Source organism: Brassica napus, chromosome C2 (assembly GCF_020379485.1).
Source record: "Brassica napus cultivar Da-Ae chromosome C2, Da-Ae, whole genome shotgun sequence".
Classification (NCBI taxonomy): Eukaryota; Viridiplantae; Streptophyta; class Magnoliopsida; order Brassicales; family Brassicaceae; genus Brassica; species Brassica napus.
In genome coordinates, this window is record NC_063445.1 from 49,103,501 (window position 1) to 49,121,681 (window position 18,181).

At 38.1% G+C, this 18,181-nt stretch overlaps 4 protein-coding genes across 4 annotated transcripts; all 4 read right to left on the bottom strand.

The window, feature by feature from the left end:
• Positions 1-2,561: 2,561 nt before the first annotated feature.
• On the bottom strand, positions 2,562-3,151 carry LOC106355041. The gene is made up of 2 exons (XM_013795060.1): positions 2,892-3,151; positions 2,562-2,742 (listed from the first exon to the last, which is right to left on the bottom strand). The coding sequence occupies exons 1-2, from the start codon at positions 3,149-3,151 to the stop codon at positions 2,562-2,564; spliced, it is 441 nt and encodes a 146-aa protein (XP_013650514.1).
• A 790-nt stretch (positions 3,152-3,941) lies between these two features.
• LOC106356204 (protein COLD-REGULATED 15B, chloroplastic) lies at positions 3,942-5,168 on the bottom strand. The gene is made up of 2 exons (XM_013796001.3): positions 4,828-5,168; positions 3,942-4,480 (listed from the first exon to the last, which is right to left on the bottom strand). Exons 1-2 carry the CDS (start codon positions 5,040-5,042, stop codon positions 4,117-4,119), a joined length of 579 nt encoding a protein of 192 aa, XP_013651455.1. The 5' UTR covers positions 5,043-5,168; the 3' UTR covers positions 3,942-4,116.
• A 700-nt stretch (positions 5,169-5,868) lies between these two features.
• On the bottom strand, positions 5,869-15,358 carry LOC106357768 (cytosolic sulfotransferase 11-like). Its single transcript, XM_013797463.3, has 2 exons — positions 14,878-15,358; positions 5,869-6,639 (listed from the first exon to the last, which is right to left on the bottom strand). The coding sequence occupies exons 1-2, from the start codon at positions 15,282-15,284 to the stop codon at positions 5,922-5,924; spliced, it is 1,125 nt and encodes a 374-aa protein (XP_013652917.1). The 5' UTR covers positions 15,285-15,358; the 3' UTR covers positions 5,869-5,921.
• Positions 15,359-15,659: 301 nt separating this feature from the next.
• LOC106357769 (cytosolic sulfotransferase 12-like) lies at positions 15,660-16,780 on the bottom strand. The gene is given in 1 exon segment (NM_001315571.1): positions 15,660-16,780. A coding segment is annotated over 1 exon segment (972 nt). The 5' UTR covers positions 16,749-16,780; the 3' UTR covers positions 15,660-15,776.
• Positions 16,781-18,181: the final 1,401 nt, after the last annotated feature.

An 18,181-nucleotide genomic window follows, 5' to 3' on the forward strand; every position in this document is an offset into this window, starting at 1 on the left:
TGTGAGGATCTTGGCGATAATCTTGTAATGGGTATTACAAAGAGCAATGGGTCGGTAATCAGCCACCTTCCGGGGTCCCGAAACTTTTGGGATCAGTCTCACGTGAGTCTCGTTTTGCTGAGGATGGAGGAAGCCCGTGACGAAGAAGCTTCTCACATCTTCTATCACATCTTTCCCCACAATGTGCCAATAGGAATGGTGGAATTTTGCTGAGAAACTGTCCAGACATGGGTCTTTCCCTCCGTTAATTGATCTAGCAGCCTCTGTAATCTCTGAATCCGAGGGAATCTCAGTTAGCCGGTTATTCATCTCTGGAGTAATCTTATTAACAAGACATTCTTGGACGAGTGAGAAATCAGAGTTTTCGTTTGTTGTGAACATGTCTCCGTAGAAATCAGAGATGACTTCAGCGATTTGAGCTTCTTCAAAAAACGCAACACCAAGATCATTTTCTATGACAGAGAGATTATTAAGCGCTCGTCTCTTTCTTGTGGCCGCATGGAAGAAACCTGTGTTCATGTCCCCCTTCTTAAGCCATATAATACGACTTTGTTGCAACCAAAAGTTATCCTCCTCTCGGTAAGCCGCAAGTAATGTAGTAGTAAGAGCCTCAATACGAGGAATGTCAGCTACATGCAGAGATAAAGCTGCCTCTAGGTCCCGCTGGGTAGCGGTGATAATGAGGTTGCTCTTTGTGTTCTGCTCCTTTGCCCATTTGATAATATTGCACCGTACTGAGTTGAGTTTATTAATCACAGATTCGAGGGGATTGTGATTCCAAGCAGCATCGACAAGCTTTGTAACGTCCTCTTTTTCAGTATAGGATCGGTTAAACCTGAATACACCTTTGCGTTTTTGATCCGTTGAGTTGAAGTAAGTAACTACCGGGCGGTGATCCGATCCTTCATTTATGAGATAGCAGCTACGTCCCATTGGAAAGGCTTCCGACCAAGAGCAGTTCACTAAGGAGCGATTGAGTCTGACTTGATATGATGAGTATAGCGGACACCCCTCCACGATAGATGATTGCCCGAATGCTTGAGGTTCCAAAGTTCATGTTGTGCGACAAAGGAGCGGAAAGCTGTGAAAGAGCATTCCCATCTCTCTGGTCCCCCTTCCTTTTCCGTGTTGTCTAAGATATCGTTAAAATCACCGGTGAGCAACCAGGAGTCTTCTCTTCCCGTTCCAACTCTTGAAAGAGTATTCCAAAACTCTGTTCGATTACCCGCAACCGGTTCGCCATAAACAAATGTGATTAAGGAGGAGGATCCCTTGAAGATCACTTTAGAATCAATGAAGTCTGCGCATGATTCTAGTATTGTAATCTCCACTCCTTCCTTCCATAAAAGAGTAAGCCCTCCACTTAATCCTGTGGGTGGGACTGAGAAGTAATTGGGGTAGTTTAGTGCTTCCAGCTTCGATTTGATGAAATTATCGGAGTTCTTTGTCTCCATGAGAAACATGATATCCGGTGAAAGAGTACGATGTAATTCCTTCACCCTACGAATTGTCAGGGGGTTTCCCAAACCCTGACAATTTCAGCTCACAACGACTAAAAAAGAGGAGGAAGGTGGGACCGAAAATCCGTCCCATCCTTTGTAGTTGCCGGTATATTCACCGTATTGGGGTCATTCGAGCGCTGTCTCTGGCGACTCGAGCCTGCTCCTGCGAACTCTGTTTCATAGCGTGCAAGCACCAGCCTTCGTCGAGGTGGGTTCTTTAACCTTGGCTCATTACTCTTCGGTAGGGAGAGCACTTGTAGTGGGTTCCTTAGTACGCGTTTAGAGGTTTTAGAAACCTTCCTCTTACCCGTCTTCTTACTAAGAGCCGCAACAGTAGTGGATTTCGCTTTGTTCTTGCTGCTTGAGGCAGAAGTGACTCCTAAGCACTGAGACGCTGAGAGTCGGGATCGAACTGGGATGGGTGGGAGGGGAGCAGCGAGTGGTTCCACGGTTTCAGGCTCGTTTTCGATAACTTCCTCCTCAAGGAACATATGTGTATCACCTCCAGAGAGTCGCTCCCTAGCAGGAACTCTTTCATTGCTCTGTCCCGCGAGGCAATTGCGGGCAGGAATTCACTCTCTCGAGCTTGAGTGTCCTCCACTGGGTTCGGGTTAACAGGATATATCATTTGTCCATCCGCAATTGAGCCCCCAGATCCCCTCCTGATTGACCTCGTGATACAGAGGCTTCAGGAGTACGCATTATCTCATCGTTCTGTCTACGATGGGTTGTGGTCTCTATAAGGGGTCTGTTTAAATGGTGCGACACATGCCCCACAGGGGGAAAACGAGAATCTCTATCAACAGAGTAATGGTGATGATCATCACGACCAGTTTGGTTCTGACGTTTGGCCACAAATTGTTGAGGCTCAGGTCTTCTGTAGCCTCGTCTGTCATTGTTTTTCTGCTTTTCCGCCTCTATTCATTGGAGAGCATACGCTTGAGTGATACCAAGTATTCTGTCTTTTGGAGTTCTTGCACCCCTAGGGCGGGATGGGCAGTTTTCCTCCTCATGGAGTAAGGAGAAACAAGTAAAGCAGTGTTTTTCTATCTTGAGATACTAAAATTCCACCTCAGTTACTTCTTCAGAGGGGAGAAGAATTTCCATTTTCATTTCCAAAGGAAGGGGGCGATTCGCCTCCACTCGAAACTTGGCTTCTTTCACATTCTTGCTTGAGACATGTCCAAGCTGGTCGCTGATAGTTTCAACAGCTTTCTCATCCCAGTAATGGAGGGGGATCCTGTGGATTTTCACCCAGAAAGAGATTGAGAGGGGAAATTCTCAGATACCACTGGTTCCCATCGTTGCATTATGAGCATCCATCGTTTGTAGTGGTACGGTCCGTTGTCAAGAACAGTCTGCAGCTCACGTTATGTTTCGAAACGGAACTGGAATTTTTCGAGTCCCAGTTCTCGACCCACCACACGTCCTTCCAAGTTCCATACTTGAGGGAGAAAATCGATAACAGCACGTGGTCTTTGGAATTTAGGGTTTTTAATTCTTCCTATGATAGTGAGCTTGTTTTCAGCTATTAGTCCTGTCGGGTCACTGGCTGGAATACGGACAGGAGCACAGCGAGAGGGTGGAGGCGGAGAAGAGGTGTCAGCGGTCCATTTCTTCTTGTCCGAACAAGAGTAACGGCGAGCCATCGAGGTAGTACCGTAGAAGAAATTTTAGTAGTGAAAGGTAGTAATAAGCCCCAGAGCAGAAAGTTCCTTGAGATTAAGTTGAGATCTCAACTTTTAGGGTTAGTAAATGCAACTATGAGAGAAGAAAACTCCTGTGATAAATGCACCAGAGAGTTGTTGGAAGTAGTAATACCAGGAGGTTATAACAAACCAAGATTAAAGTCGCCAGGTATCATTTCTCAGCCATAAGGAGCAGATCTGATAGTTGAGGCCTTGAGGTCATTGAAGGAAAGGACAAGTTGGAACCGGCACATGACGATCCTGGCTGATCCTCCGACGGTATCGGGGGCTGAACCCGGCGGAGCTATGAACAGAGGCGGCCTGGTTATCGGAAGCTGTCTTCGGACCGTTGGATAATGCCTAAAAAGGTTAATTTTTGAAAATTTGCAGAGTTTAACAGGGGATAAAGGCCGGCAAAAGGAAAGAACCGAGAGGTAAAAGGTAACTTTCGAAAAGATACTGTGTGTAAAGACTTTTCTCTGAAACCGTGTCTGGGAGAGTTTTTTCGCGAGTGAGGATTGTTTTTTTTTACCAAGTCAAGGTAATAAAGGATTATACTGGAATATAATAGCACTTTAGAACATAGTCTCTAAATCTATGGTGGTCTAGTGGTTTGAGACACATGCACCTTCGCAGGATTGAAACTCTCTAAATATATGGTAATCTAATGGTTTGAGACACATGCACCTTGGCAAGATTGAAACCATTGTATTTCTTTAACTTAGTAAATGTCATGATTAAAGATTAGCACTTAATTTGAATGATTAGCCACTGACTATAAGTCTATATCAGTACTTATTGTATGTATCAGTTTATTCTCACAAAATAAACATACTATATTCTCACAAAGTAAAAAATACTTTTGTGATTACTGCCTCAAAGTTCTTTATATGTTTATCTATTTAAGGTCACATAAATACAATATTCTATTCTTTGTTTTTTGGAGGAAATATAGCTTCTTTAGCCTCTGCTGCTTTATCTCCAACGTACTTGGCCGTTTTCTTGCGCATATCCGTCGCCGAATCTTTGGCTTCACCAGCTTTTTCAACAATGAAATCTTTAGCCTTTTCAGTCATTAAAACAGTTTCTTCCTTGGTCTCTTTGCCTTTATCCGTCACAAACTCAGAAGCTTTCTTAGCATTTTCAGCCACCGTGTCCATCGCTTCACCAGCTTTCTCAACAATATAGTTTCTTGCACTCTCTATATGATCTTTAACTTCTTGTCCTTTCTGAGCAGTCACGTGCCCTACTTCACTCCCCATGTCCTTCACGAACTCGCCAGCTTTCTGTCTAATATTTATGTGCGACAATTTAACAAAACTATTATAATGAACAAAATCGATATTTATATATAGGTTATAAAAACTTCACCATGAGAATTTGTTTTTTACTTAATTTGTTGACTTCTAAATAACTAACTAAGAATGACGTGAAAGCATGTCAATGCATCATAATGTGTGTAATTTCTCTCATAAAAAATATCTTTTTGGTAGTATATGTATTCACCAAATGATTCAGAATTTTTATCATCTACAATTTTATCATGTTATGGTATATATACGAGAGTTTCAAGTCACTCCATGTCCAATAATATTCTTCGTATCTAAAGTATCTCCAAGCAAATATAATAGACTTACGAGGCATCATCTAGCCATTTGGGGTCGTTCTTTGATTTTCCATCACCTTTCACGGCGGCTAGGACCCATGACTTGTTTCTCTGCGGTGTAATGGTCGCATTCTTCCGGCCAACACTCATAGATCCACCGCCTACGCCGCCGCTTCTCTTGCTTCCGTTGATCAATAACGAAGAGCCCACCCCACTAAGCATAGCTCCAGAAATAGACATCGACATGAGAATCTCTTACCTTTGGTCTCTTAATAGGTGGAAAATTCTGTGTGTTTGAGAGTAAAACGAATCTAAAGCGAGGAGTTAAATTGTTATTCAACGGGACAATCGAGAATCTTATAAGGAAGCTCAGAGGCTAACGTGGATTAGTTTCTAACCAATTAGAATCACTGCCATCTTTTATGTTAGTTCTTTGTTTCGTCACGTTGATTAGCTTTTGGTACACGAGAAAACACGTAGACCCATTGACATGCTTGCGCCCGAAAATGTTGTGTTTTTTAGAAGGTCGATTTTTTTGGAGAGAGGAGAAATGCAAATGATGCGTAGAAAGAAGGATCATGCAGGTCGCATGCTACTCTCTCAATTTCTCCTAATATAAAAACATTATAAATAAAAAGAGTAACATAAAAGAATATACAGAAAAAGTTCAAAAAAAAAATTATATAAAGAAGATCATAATAATTGTCTGTTTATATTTATACAAATCCTAAACGTAGAGATCGGATATATTTAAGTTTTGGTAGTTTGTATTTTTTTTAAAGTTTGTCAAGATAGGAGTAAATAAAGCGGCAACAAAGTTAAGAAATTTTGTAATTAATTGACCACCGATCCTATTTGAGTTTTTTTCTGCCGACGTTATTCTTTTTATTTTATTTTCTATTTCCACCCATTTTTGCAGGTAAGCATCAAATTTCAACAACGTGTGAACCCACCGAGCACCACAACAGTAACAATACACTTCAATCAATTGATATTTGTGTCGTCCAGATTTGACCAAACGTTCGTTGATTAAGATGTTTATCAGAACTGGTACATAACTTTATAATAACGATTGAGGAAAATCAAAATTCAATTATTATATGAAACATATTATAGTCCAATGGTCTAACCAAAACTGGGGTTAGGAATTACGTGAAAGTGACTTGACCAAACATAACACAACACAACTTTATTTGCTGAAATTTTATGTGCCGTTAAGTACAGGAAAAACATAACACAACCTTGTTGAAATATCAAACCAGAACCTTGTAGTTTACATTCAACAATATCATCAATCTTTTTCGCCATTTGAGGAGTGAGATGATTCTTCCAGTCACCACCAACTTCACCTTTCCTAAAGAACACATTAGAATCTATACCAATTCTCGTTGTCCCATTCATATTAATCTCCAAATTGCTCAAATTACGCAAGCTACACAACTTCAAGATCTCCTCCACCGAACCACTCTTTTCTTCTTCCTCGGTGAATGGACAATCCAAGAACTCAGCGAGCCTCTTGACTTGTACACGAGGCTCCTCAAACATCTCCTCATACTTCAAAAAAAGAACGTTCTCTCCATCTTCCAAGCTCCCATTCCAGTAGCCCAACACATGTTCCCAATAGGGTCCATATAAGATAACCCCTTTCCAATATGCATCAAACATGAGCTCAAAAGTGGCCTGGTCCATCTTGGTGCGATGCAGCATGTTTCTATAATGCCAACCGGATACGAACGTATCCTTGATACCTCTGCACACATACACGACTTTGCAAGGTGAAGAAGAGGACTTTGTGGTGGCTTCACGCAATGTGTTTAAGTGCATGTGTGTTGAATAGATCATACACTACAAGAAAACAGCGACATACTGAGGAAAAAAATCGTAGGTATGTCGTCGGAATAGTTGGTATGTCGTCGGAATAAGGATATTCTGACGACATACCGACGGAAAAATTCGTCGGAAATAACTCCTCGGAAATTCATTTTTCCTCGGAAATCCCTCGGAAATTTCCGACAGAATTCCGAGGAACTGAATTTCCGAGGAAACTCCGAGGACCACTAGATCGCTGGAAAGTTTATACCGAGGGAGGACTTCCTCGGTATATTCCGAGGAAATTTCCGATGGTCCAATCCTCGGAAGTTCCGACGAAATCTTCCTCGGAATTTGCATCGGGAATTTCCGAGGAACGTTCCCTCGGATTTTTTTTTTAAAAATTCCGACGACTTATTCCGAGGAAAAGGTAGTCGGAAATTTCCGAGGGTGCTTTTCCTCGGAATTTCGAAAAAATTAATTTTTAATTTTTTTTTTTAAATTAAAATTTGTGAAATTTAAATTCGAAAATATAAAATTAAAATTAAAACTGAAAACATATTAGATAATTCAAAGTTCTACAAATAAAAATAAAACATTCCGAGTTTTTGGTAAAAAAAAAAAAAAACTACGGGTCTTGAATGTTCGGAAACACCTCGTTCGGGTACATCCTCTTCATCATCTCCATGATCTGCTCGTTCAGCCTCTTCTGTGTCTCATAGCCCGCCTGTTGAGCTGCCATCTGGGTCTCCAACGCAGATATCCGATCATCCTTGTCTTTCAGCTGAGCCGTAAGAACTTCTGAATCAACATATGGCGGTGGTGCAGAAGAAGGAGCAGCCGACCGGGAGCGACGACCCAAACCGACCAAACGTCCCTTCTTCTTTGGAACCGACTGAAATATAAATAGCCAAATTTAAATAATATAAATTGATGATAAAATAAAAATCAAGAAATAAATAAATTGAACTTTAAAAAAAGAACTTACCGATTCAACAATTTCGTTGATTCGAAACCGGGACAAGTTGGTCGAAGCCGTCGAAGCGTCATCCTCGGTTTGAAGCTGAGACACTTCGTCTACCACCTGAGTTTGGACCAGGTCGACCACGTCCCTCACAAGACCGTCATCAATCTGGCCGGTCTTCTTGTTGGTATACGCCCTCCTCATTAGGGCGAGATCATCAACAGGCTCGCCATCATTTTCTTCCGCCTTGAAAAAAACATAAATTAAAGAAACATTAGAAATTAGAAGAAATGCACAATAAATTAATATTCTAAAACTCAAATAATTGAAGAAAGAGCGGTTGAACTTACCATGCGATCTCCCAGAGTGGCAATAGATTGAGCACCCAAGTTATGCTTGTAGATGCTCTTCCCTTTACGGTCGCTCATGCGGTTGGTGGAGTTGGTGGAAGAAATTTTTTTCGTCTCCTCCTTATCCCAATGCGCACACAACTCCTTCCAGACCGTGTCGTTCATCGACTTTGGGACCTTTTAATAATTAAAAAAAGAAAATAGTTTAATAAATAAAAAAATAGTTTAATAAATTAAAAAATTGTTTAATAAATTAAATCGAACCTTATTGATTTCCCACTTCTTCTTCCACTCGTGGATCTGCTTCCCATAGTTGTCCATAACTTTATGGACGAAGTGGTGATAGATAAAGAGTGTCTCATCGGAATTCCAGTTGAACTCTTGCTGAAAAAAAAACACAATTAGTAGAAAATTTATATTAAAGATTAAAAATATAAGTAAAAAATTAGAATACTTACCGCAAACTGACGAAACCACAGATGCTGTTTGTCGGTAGGGAAGTGAGTGAAAGTCGGATATCCCCGGTCGAGGGCCGAGTACATCAAACGGTTGATCCATGCGCTGATCTCGTTCCCGGATCGGTTGAACCTAATAAAAAGAACAAACGGTTAATACTGAATCCAAATTTAAAGAAAAAAAAAATATGTTTAATTACCATGTTTGACCCCGTCCATGTGGATACGGAGTGAGATAGGGAAGATGGTCACGACCGGGCTGTTGAACCAACTCCGCAACACTCATCACTCCCGGAGGACCCGGAGGAGCATGAGCGGATGCAGCAGCGGGAGAGAGAGGAGCATGAGCGGGTGCAGCAGAGGGAGATATATGGTAGGAGCTGTGGGGCGAAGGGGAATCCTGAAAATGGCTGGAATCCCGAGACTGGCTCCCCGTACCACCACGACCACGACGCTGTCGAGGCCGGGTCTGATCATCATGAGACATGTAAATTTAAAAAATATATATTTAATAAATATATTTAATAAATATAGAAATATATAAATTATTATTATTTTTTTTTAAATCTCAAATAATAGTTTTTAATCACAAAAAAGATTTATAGATATTAAAAATGTTTAATAAATGTATAAAAATAGTTCTAATAAACAAAAAATAGTTTTAATAAATAAAAATAGTTTAATAATTACAAAAAATAGTTTTAATAATATTAAAAATGTTTCCTAAATATAGAAACTTATAATATATATATATATATATATATTGTTTTTGTTTAAAATCCCAAATAATAGTTTTTAATCACAAAAAAAGTTTTATAGATATTAAAAATGTTTAATAAATATATAAAAATAGTTCTAATAAACAAAAAATAGTTTTAATAAATAAAAAATAGTTTAATAATTACAAAAAATAGTTTTAATAATATATATATATATATATATATATTAAATCCCAAATAATAGTTTTTAATCACAAAATTTTTTTATAGATATTAAAAATGTTTTGTAAAATCTAAAAATTCAAATTTATATACAAAAAACATTTTGTAAAATCCAAAAAATCGAATTTATATACAAAAATCGTTTTGTAAAATACAAAAAACTATTTTATATACAAAAATGATTTTATAAATACAAAAAAAATAAAAAAAATTATAAAAAAATTCTAAATCAATTCAACAAAACAAATTATTCAACCAAATCACAATTCTAAACCTATTATACAACCAAATCACAATCCTAACCAATCACCCTAACAAAAATCTATCAAAACTACACAAAAACCTAACAAATAGAACCTAAGAGAGTGGGATAGGGTCCTTACATGATTTGTGTAAGAGAAGGGGGAGATCGCCGGAGATATCGTCGGATTTCAGTGGGAAATCGCCGGAGGAGTCGCGCAGAGGAAAAAGAGAGAAATGGGGAAGAAGAAGCGGCTCGTGGTTATAAAACCTAGGTCCGACGGAATTCTAATTTCAATTTTCGCGAAATATTTGCCCGGTTAAATGAAAATATTCCGAGGAAATTCCGACGGATAGTAAAATATCCGTCGGAATATTCCGAGGAAATACCGAGGAACTAGTGTTTGGGGTTTCAAAACATCAATTTTTTTTTGCCGTATTTCATTTCTTATACAATTGTAATGCATACCATTAAGGATTCTTTGTATAGATGAGCATAAACCATGAAATAACAAATTTCAAAACGAATTGAAAGTATTCCCTTTACCGTTCATTAAAGTGTATAAGTGTTTCTCTTATGTTGTGGGGATTTCGTTCATACAATCGGAAAAGTGTTTATTATAGGGTAAGGAACAAATTTTTGACTTCATAATCAGTCTAAGACACTTAATAAGGGTTATATAAGTGTTATTCAAACCGCAAAACGTTGTTTTCGGTTTAAAACCCCTATTTCCTCGGAATTTCCTCGGAATATTCCGAGGGAATTCCGAGGAAACCCTTATCTTCCTCGAAATTCCGTCGGAATATTCCGAGGAAATACCGAGGAACTAGTGTTTGCGGTTTCAAAACATCAATTTTTTTGCCGTATTTCATTTCTTATACAATTGTAATGCATACCATTGAGGATTCTTTGTATAGATGAGCATAAACCATGAAATAACAAATTTCAAAACGAATTGAAAGTATTCCCTTTACCGTTCATTAAAGTGTATAAGTGTTTCTCTTATGTTGTGGGGATTTCGTTCATACAATCGGAAAAGTGTTTATTATAGGGTAAGAAACAATTTTTTGACTACATAATAAGTCTAAGACACTTAATAAGGGTTATATAAGTGTTATTCAAACCGAAAAACGTTGTTTTCGATTTAAAAATCTTGTTTCCTCGGAAAAGCCTCGGAATATTCCGAGGAAATTCTAAGGAAAAACAAATTCCTCGGTATTTCTTAAAAAAAAAAAAAATCAATGGTAGTCTGTTTCCGAGTCATCATCACCAGATGAATCTAAATCTGGATCTTGGTGAAACTCTCCAATCACTGGTTCATCCTCTACGTGAACGACGGCTTCTTCTCCGAAGTCGGTTAAATCGACTACAAGGCCAACTCCAGCTAAATCTTCTGCTGCACTTAAGTTGCCGGATGTGCTTGGTTGTAGTGGGTCTTCCAGCTCAGAACTTCCCTGAACTCGGCCTCTCGGGTTGAGTCTTGTAACAGTAACCCATGGATCATCTCTGTTCCTTACCTGGGGGTACTTGATATGACAAACCTGTAACATTTAGAAAATTATTAGTAAAATTATAAATTAATACACATGATGATGAATCATTCTGAATAATTAACATTTAATTACATGATCGGCCTGAGAAGCAAGAGTGAAAGGATCATAATATTGCAGCTTTCGCCTCGAATTTACTGATGTAACACCAAATGCATCTGTTCTCACACCTCGATCTGGAGTGTTGTCGTGCCAATCACAATAGAAAACAATACAGCGCAAGCCAACCATGCCCAAGTACTTGATTTCCAAAATCTCATGTATGTGTCCGTAGTATACATCATCTCCTGATGCAGAACAAACGCCAGCATCATAAGTCGTACTCGAACGTCTCCTCTTCTGAGTTGTGAATGCATATCCTCGAGTACAAAATCTCGGATATGACTTCACAACAAAGTTTGGTCCAACGACCATCTCACGTATCCAATCGCCAAATGTTTCACCTCTGGCCAAACCAGCAGACACCTATTAATAGCACATATATATATATTATATCAATAAATGTGAATTAGTATAAATATGTGATAGATAAAATATATTTTAATTTGTTTAAAGCACTCACATAAGTAAACATCCATCCAGTAAATTCTCTCTGCTTCATTTCTTCTAGTTCGTCCTCTGTGGCGTATTTATACTCGAACCGCTTTTCTGCCATGAAAATCCTGTATATGATGACAATAATGTAATTAATTAAGATTTAAATTTCAACTTGTTAAAATAAAAATTTGTAAGCTAATTTATTTACCTCTCATATTGAAGAACGTCTTTGCAGTTGGTGAGCAAATATGTTTGTAAATGACTGCGCTCCTGCTCAGTAAGTCGACGGTCCTTTAGTTTTCCGCTAAGTCGTCCAACGTCTGTGAAAATGTCTGGAACCGTAACATGATATGTTGCCCGTTCGCCTCTATCATCATGCCGAGCAGGTCTTCTGTTTTTGGTCTGAACTTCTGTTGGAAAGTAGTACTCGGCAAAGTTTGAAGTTTCTTGATTAATCATCTGTGCGACTATAGAACCTTCCACCCTACTTAAATTTTTCACCATCTTCTTCAAATGGAACATATACCGCTCATACAGATACATCCATCTATACTGCACAGGACCACCAAGTTTCAATTCTCTTGCCAGGTGAATAACAAGATGCTCCATAACATCAAAAAATGAGGGAGAAAATATCTTCTCAAGGTTGCACTGAATCACGGCTATGTTAGTCTTCAAATTTTCAATACCTTCAAGAGTCACTGATCTCGTGCATAAATCGCGGAAGAAACCACCTATCCCTGCAATTGCTTCATGAACATTTCGTGGTAATAGTTCCTTGAAGGCGAACGAAAGGAGGCGCTGCATCATTACATGGCAATCGTGGCTTTTCAAGCCAGTAAACTTTCCTTCCTTTCTGTCGATACAGTTACGCAAATTTGATGCGTAACCGTCTGGAAATTCCACATCGTTTGAAATCCAATCAAAGAACGCATCTTTTCCCTCTGTATCAAGTCGGTATATGGGAAAAGGAGCCCTACCATTCTCATCAACATGAAGTTCTGAACGAGCACATATATCGACTAAATCCAGTCTTGACTTTAAATTATCTTTTGTTTTACCTTGAACATTAAGGATCGTGTTCATGAGATTGTAAAAAAAAATTTTCTCAATATGCATGACATCTAAATTATGCCTTAGCAGATGATCCTCCCAGTATGGCAGATCCCAGAAAATAATATTTTTTGTGCCAGTTATGTAGTTCTCCAAAAGCATCTACCAGAAAACGCTCATGTCCACCGACGTCTGGCGTCCTTTCTGCACCAAAATCTCTTAGTTGTATCTTCAAATATTTTCCACAAATTTCCGGAGGTGGACTGTCAAACACCCTCTTGTTCTTCGTAAACAAATTCCTACTCCTACGATATGGATGATCAGGTGGTAGGAATCTCCTGTGACAGTCAAACCAATACGTTTTCCTTCTGTGTTTTAGTTGGAAAGCATCAGTGTTATCTTGACAATATGGACATGATAGCCTTCCATGCGTTGTCCATCCAAACAACATACCATATGCTGGAAAATCACTTATTGTCCACATTAGTACTGCCCGCATTTGAAAGTTTTCTTTACACGAAACATCGTATATTTCAGCACCTTGAGCCCATAGTTGTTGTAACTCATATATTAGTGGCTGAAGAAACACATCAAGTGATCTCTTAGGATGCTCTGGTCCGGGAACGAGAATCGAGAGAAACAAAAACTCTCGTCGCAAGCACAAGTTTGGGGGTAGGTTGTATGGTGTAAGAATGACGGGCCATAGAGAATACTGTCTTCCACTCTTGCCAAACGGACTGAAACCATCAGTACATAATCCAAAGTAGACATATCTTCTCTCATACGCAAAGTCGGGATACTTTGATTGGAAATGCTTCCATGCTTTTGCATCTGAAGGATATCTGATCTCACCATCTGTTGAGTGCTCCGCATGCCATCTCATTGGTTGCGCTGTGCGTTCAGACAGATACAACCTCTGCAACCTTTCCGTCAAAGGCAAATACCACATCCTTTTATATGGCACTGGAACTCTTCCACTCGTATCTTTATAACGAGGCTTTCCACAAAATTTGCATGTAACCCGCTGTTCATCCGCCCTCCAATAAATCATGCAGTTGTCGCTGCATACATCTATTACCTGATATGATAAACCAAAACCAGCTACGAGTTTCTGAACCTCGTAATATGAACCAGGAGCTACATTATCCTCGGGTAGAATACCTTTTACAAAATCAGCAATCGCATCCACACAGTCTTCAGCCTAATTATAATCTGTTTTAATGCCCATCAATCTTGTAGCAGATGATAAAGCTGAATGACCATCTCTGCAACCTTCGTACAATGGTTGCTTTCCAGCATCCAACATATCATAAAATCTCCTAGCTTGTGCATTGGCTAAATCTTCCCCTCAAAAATGATCATTTACCATCTGCTCAGTACCTACACCATAATCTACATCCGTTCTAATTGGTTCTTCTAATCTAACCGCTGGTTGAGGTTCGCTAGTACTACCATGTTCATAATCAGTTTCCCCATGATGATACCAAATTTTGTAACTTCGTGTAAACCCACTCAAATATAGATGAGTCCAAACATCCCACTCTTTAATAACCTTTCTATTTTTACAATTAGAGCAAGAACATCTTAACATATCTGTTTTTGCTTCCGGTTGTCGGTGAACTAACCCCATGAATTCGGTTATACCTCGTTGGTATTCTTCCGTAAGCAATCTCGTGTTCGGATCCAAATGAGGTCGATCGATCCAAGAACGAAAATAATTTGAAGAAGACATGTTTTTTTATGAATCAAATTCGTGTGTAAAGAGAGTAAGAGGGAGGATGAAGATATGGAGTGAATGAGGAGGAAGAGGGGTGCATGTATTTATAGTTGAAATCCTGCCGACAGACCGAGGAAATTCCGACGGAATTCCGACGGAAACGGCTAGTTCGTCGGAATTTCCTCGGAATTTTTAAAATCCCCCAACGGGTCTCTAACGGTTATAATATATCCTCGGAATTTATCGGTTTTTTCCGAGGAATACATTTTTCCTCGGTATTCCATAAGAATATTCCGACGGATTTGTATTTCCTCGGAATTCCGTCGGTATATTCCGAGGAAATTCCGAGGAAACACAAATTTTGTGTTTCTTCGGAATTTCCTCAGAAATTCCTCGGGATATTCCGAGGATTTCATTTTCCGTCGGAATGTCTGTCAGAATACCGCTGTTTTCTTGTAGTGATAGGAGAAGGAAACTTTGAGAGATCCGGTGTTTGGCTACCAGCGGATAGCTTAATCTCAAGAAATGGGACAAGGTCATGAGGGTTTTCTGAGAGCAAAGGATGGATTGGAGGATTTTCACGGTATTTTTCTCTATGCACAAGGGCGAAAACAAGAGATTTGAGCCAAGTCGTACCACCTTTGGGCAAAGAAGCAAGGATTATATCGGTTTTTCGAGGGCGGAAATGCGCTTGGACATCAAGAACTGCTTGGAGTGTGTTAGGATAGTACCAACAACCTTTGTAGTTGTAGAGAGGGTAACCCATGAAATCTTTGTCTGAAGGAAGAGTCGAGATCAAGTTCTTGGTTTCTTGGCTAACTTTGTCGTCTTTCATGTAGTTTGGGAGGGGAGGTCCTTGATGACCCTCCATTGTGATACACAAAGAGAGGATAGTGAACAAAGTAAGGAGATAAAAGAGTTTTTTATTTGCTGCTTCGGACAATCCGGTCTCACATGTTTTATAGACAAGACAAGTGTTATGGGGTCTTGTACGCGTTTCAATCATGGGTGATTCCTAAGCCACACACACAACCAACCCACATAATCTTATCTTTTCAAGAAACCCAAAGTTGCTTTGCATTTTTTGATTTGTTATTTTCTGAATAAAAAACATACTACACATTTTTGTTTTGTTGCTTTGGACAACTCGTTCACGCAAGTAACTCACATGAAGTGAGAATGCTTAAAGACATTAAAAACAACATGACACGACCTAAAAGTCGTATTTTTAAAATAACAAACATCATGACATGAAAAATACAAATTTATTCAGCAACAACAAACAACAACAACAAAACATAGAAATTTATTCAGCAACAAAAAAAAGCACAACAAAACAGAACAAAAAGTCTCAAAGACTGATTCAACAAGAAAATTTGAGACCAGAACCTTGAAACTTCTCTTCCATGGTTCTATCTATTTCCTCTGCCAAGGACTCACTCAAAGTATCTCTCCACCCTCCAACCTCTCCCTTTCTGAAGAAAGCTTTAGTCTCCACTCCATTTGGCAACTTCCCTTCTCTATTAGCTTCCAGACTACTTAAGCTCTCAAAACTACACAACTTCACAATCCCTCCGACTTCTTCTTCTTCAATAAAACCACATCCCAAGAACTCGGCTATTCTCTTGATCGTATCTCCAGTCTGCTTCTTCAGCTCCTCGTATGTAACAAATAAGACCTTGTTCGGATTCTCAAGGCTGGCATACCAGTACTCCAGCACATGATCCCAAAAGGGTCCACCTATAAACTTCCCTTGACAAAACGCTTCAACCGCTTTTTCAATAGGATAATCAGCAGTTTCTTGAGGAGCAAGTTTCTTTCCAAAATGCCATAAGGACACAAACATGTCCTTAGGGTTCCTACAACAATACACAATCTTACAAGAGGAGCTCTTAACGGACTCGGGCAGGGAAAGAAGCGATATGTGTGTGTTCATGAGTCTTGGAGAAGGCAACTCAGTGAAATCGAAATTTGGAGACTCGTAGTACACTCCTTCCAAGAAGGGTATGAGAAGGTGCGGATTGGTAACAAGAAGAGGATGATCACCAGAAGAAACTGGAAACTTGTGTCGGTTAATGAGAGAAAAGACAAGAGCTTTTAACCAAGTGGTACCTGATTTAGGATTGGTGACGAGGATAATGTCGGAATCTTTGGCCTCAAAGTGTTTTTGGCATTGCAAGAGTCCTTGTAAGAGGGCTTGTGTGTGCCAACGTCCTTGAAACTGATACATTTGGCTCACCAACCAACCTTTCTCGCTTGGAAGAGAAGAGATCAGATCTCTTGTTTCTTGTGTCAGATCTTCATCTCTCAAGTAAGATGATGATGATGATGACATTGTTGAAGAGTATAGATTAATCTTGATTTTTTTTAGAAACTATGAGATGTTTTTTGCATCTATGAGGGTAATACTTGTGTGCTATTTATAATAAGCGCAATATCGATGGAATAGTCACCATATCCTGCTCTACAAATAAATCGCAATACTGTTCTCGGATTTATCTTTTTGTCTTAATCTTTGATGGAATAGTCAACATGCTTGAAGAGCACGTAGGATAATATCTCAAAAAGAAAAAACAAGAGAGAGAGATAATCACGGCTCTACTATCATATTATCAGAAGGATGAGCGCCAGAATATTGTAAGAACTTGTTTGTTATTTTGTTGACTCACTGCTTTTAATATTACCTAGCTTTTGATCTGCGTGTCCGCATGGATGTTTGTTCTTCCTAAATATATGTTTTTTATGTGTATAAACATTTATGTTACTGATTCCAATTATAAATTATGCAGTTGTATTCTTCTTTTATTGTACTTTTATTATTTTTACTTGGTAATTGAATTAATATTCTAAAGTGCAAAATATTAGAGTATATTAAGTATGTGCTTTATTAAATTAAACTATAAATATTGTGATTAAAATTAGATGTAAAGTTATAATTTTATAGTTATTTTAACAAATACATTATTTAGATAGTAACATACAAAATAATTGAAAAAATAACAAAAAAAATTCAAAAATAAGTACGGATTTTTGGTAATTTTATCTACCAAACCCAATTTGAAGTTGACTCACGCAACCGCGCAGGTATTTGATAATTAAAAAATTGAAATAAGTAATTTCATACTATTTTATTCCAAAAATATTGTAATAACAATCAGTTTTATGACGGACAGTGGTATCGTATAAAAATCCCACATCTATTAATAATTGGAGTTATAATTAGGGAAATTCTCTCAAATAGATATTTTTAAGTTTTTGTCATAAAAAATAGTCTTTAAAAATAAAAAGACCAAAATAGCTTTATTTATTTTGAAAATTTTAATTTTAATTTTTTATTTTTTATTTAAATTTGAACACATCCCAAAACCCAACCCCTTAACTCTAAACCCTAATTCTTATATTAGTTAACCCTAAGGATATAAATTCATATTTACCCTTCAATAAAACCTCTTTTGGTCATTTTCTTCTTTGAAGATCTATTTTTGTGAAAATAAATTAAAAAAGCTATCTAAGGGAATTTCTCTTATAAATATATGTGCCTTTTTATTTTATAAAAGAATTATTTTTCAACATTTAAGTTTTATAGATATATTAGAATTACATATTACATATTTGTTTAAATTTGGCATGTCTACACATAAACATTCTTATTGTTTATATGTTAGTATTTATTGTTTAGATTATTCGGTTCCTTGGTTGTGTATATGAATTTATTTGTACTTTGTAAAAATTTGGAATATAAATAATTAACATGTACATATATATTTG

What these genes read in the sequence shown, in the direction of transcription:
- LOC106356204 (XM_013796001.3), bottom strand. Translation starts at nt 5,042, where the DNA reads ATGTCGATGTCTATTTCTGGAGCTATGCTTAGTGGGGTGGGCTCTTCG. An exon ending in AAATGGCTAGATGATGCCTC is followed by an intron (nt 4,481 to 4,827) that starts GTAAGTCTATTA and finishes CATAAATATTAG; the next exon opens with ACAGAAAGCTGGCGAGTTCG.
- LOC106357768 (XM_013797463.3), bottom strand. Translation starts at nt 15,284, where the DNA reads ATGGAGGGTCATCAAGGACCTCCCCTCCCAAACTACATGAAAGACGAC. An exon ending in CTCTCAAAGTTTCCTTCTCC is followed by an intron (nt 6,640 to 14,877) that starts TATCACTACAAG and finishes TTTCTTGTAGTG; the next exon opens with TATGATCTATTCAACACACA.
- LOC106355041 (XM_013795060.1), bottom strand. Translation starts at nt 3,151, where the DNA reads ATGGCTCGCCGTTACTCTTGTTCGGACAAGAAGAAATGGACCGCTGAC. An exon ending in CTGGGACTCGAAAAATTCCA is followed by an intron (nt 2,743 to 2,891) that starts GTTCCGTTTCGA and finishes GAAAATCCACAG; the next exon opens with GATCCCCCTCCATTACTGGG.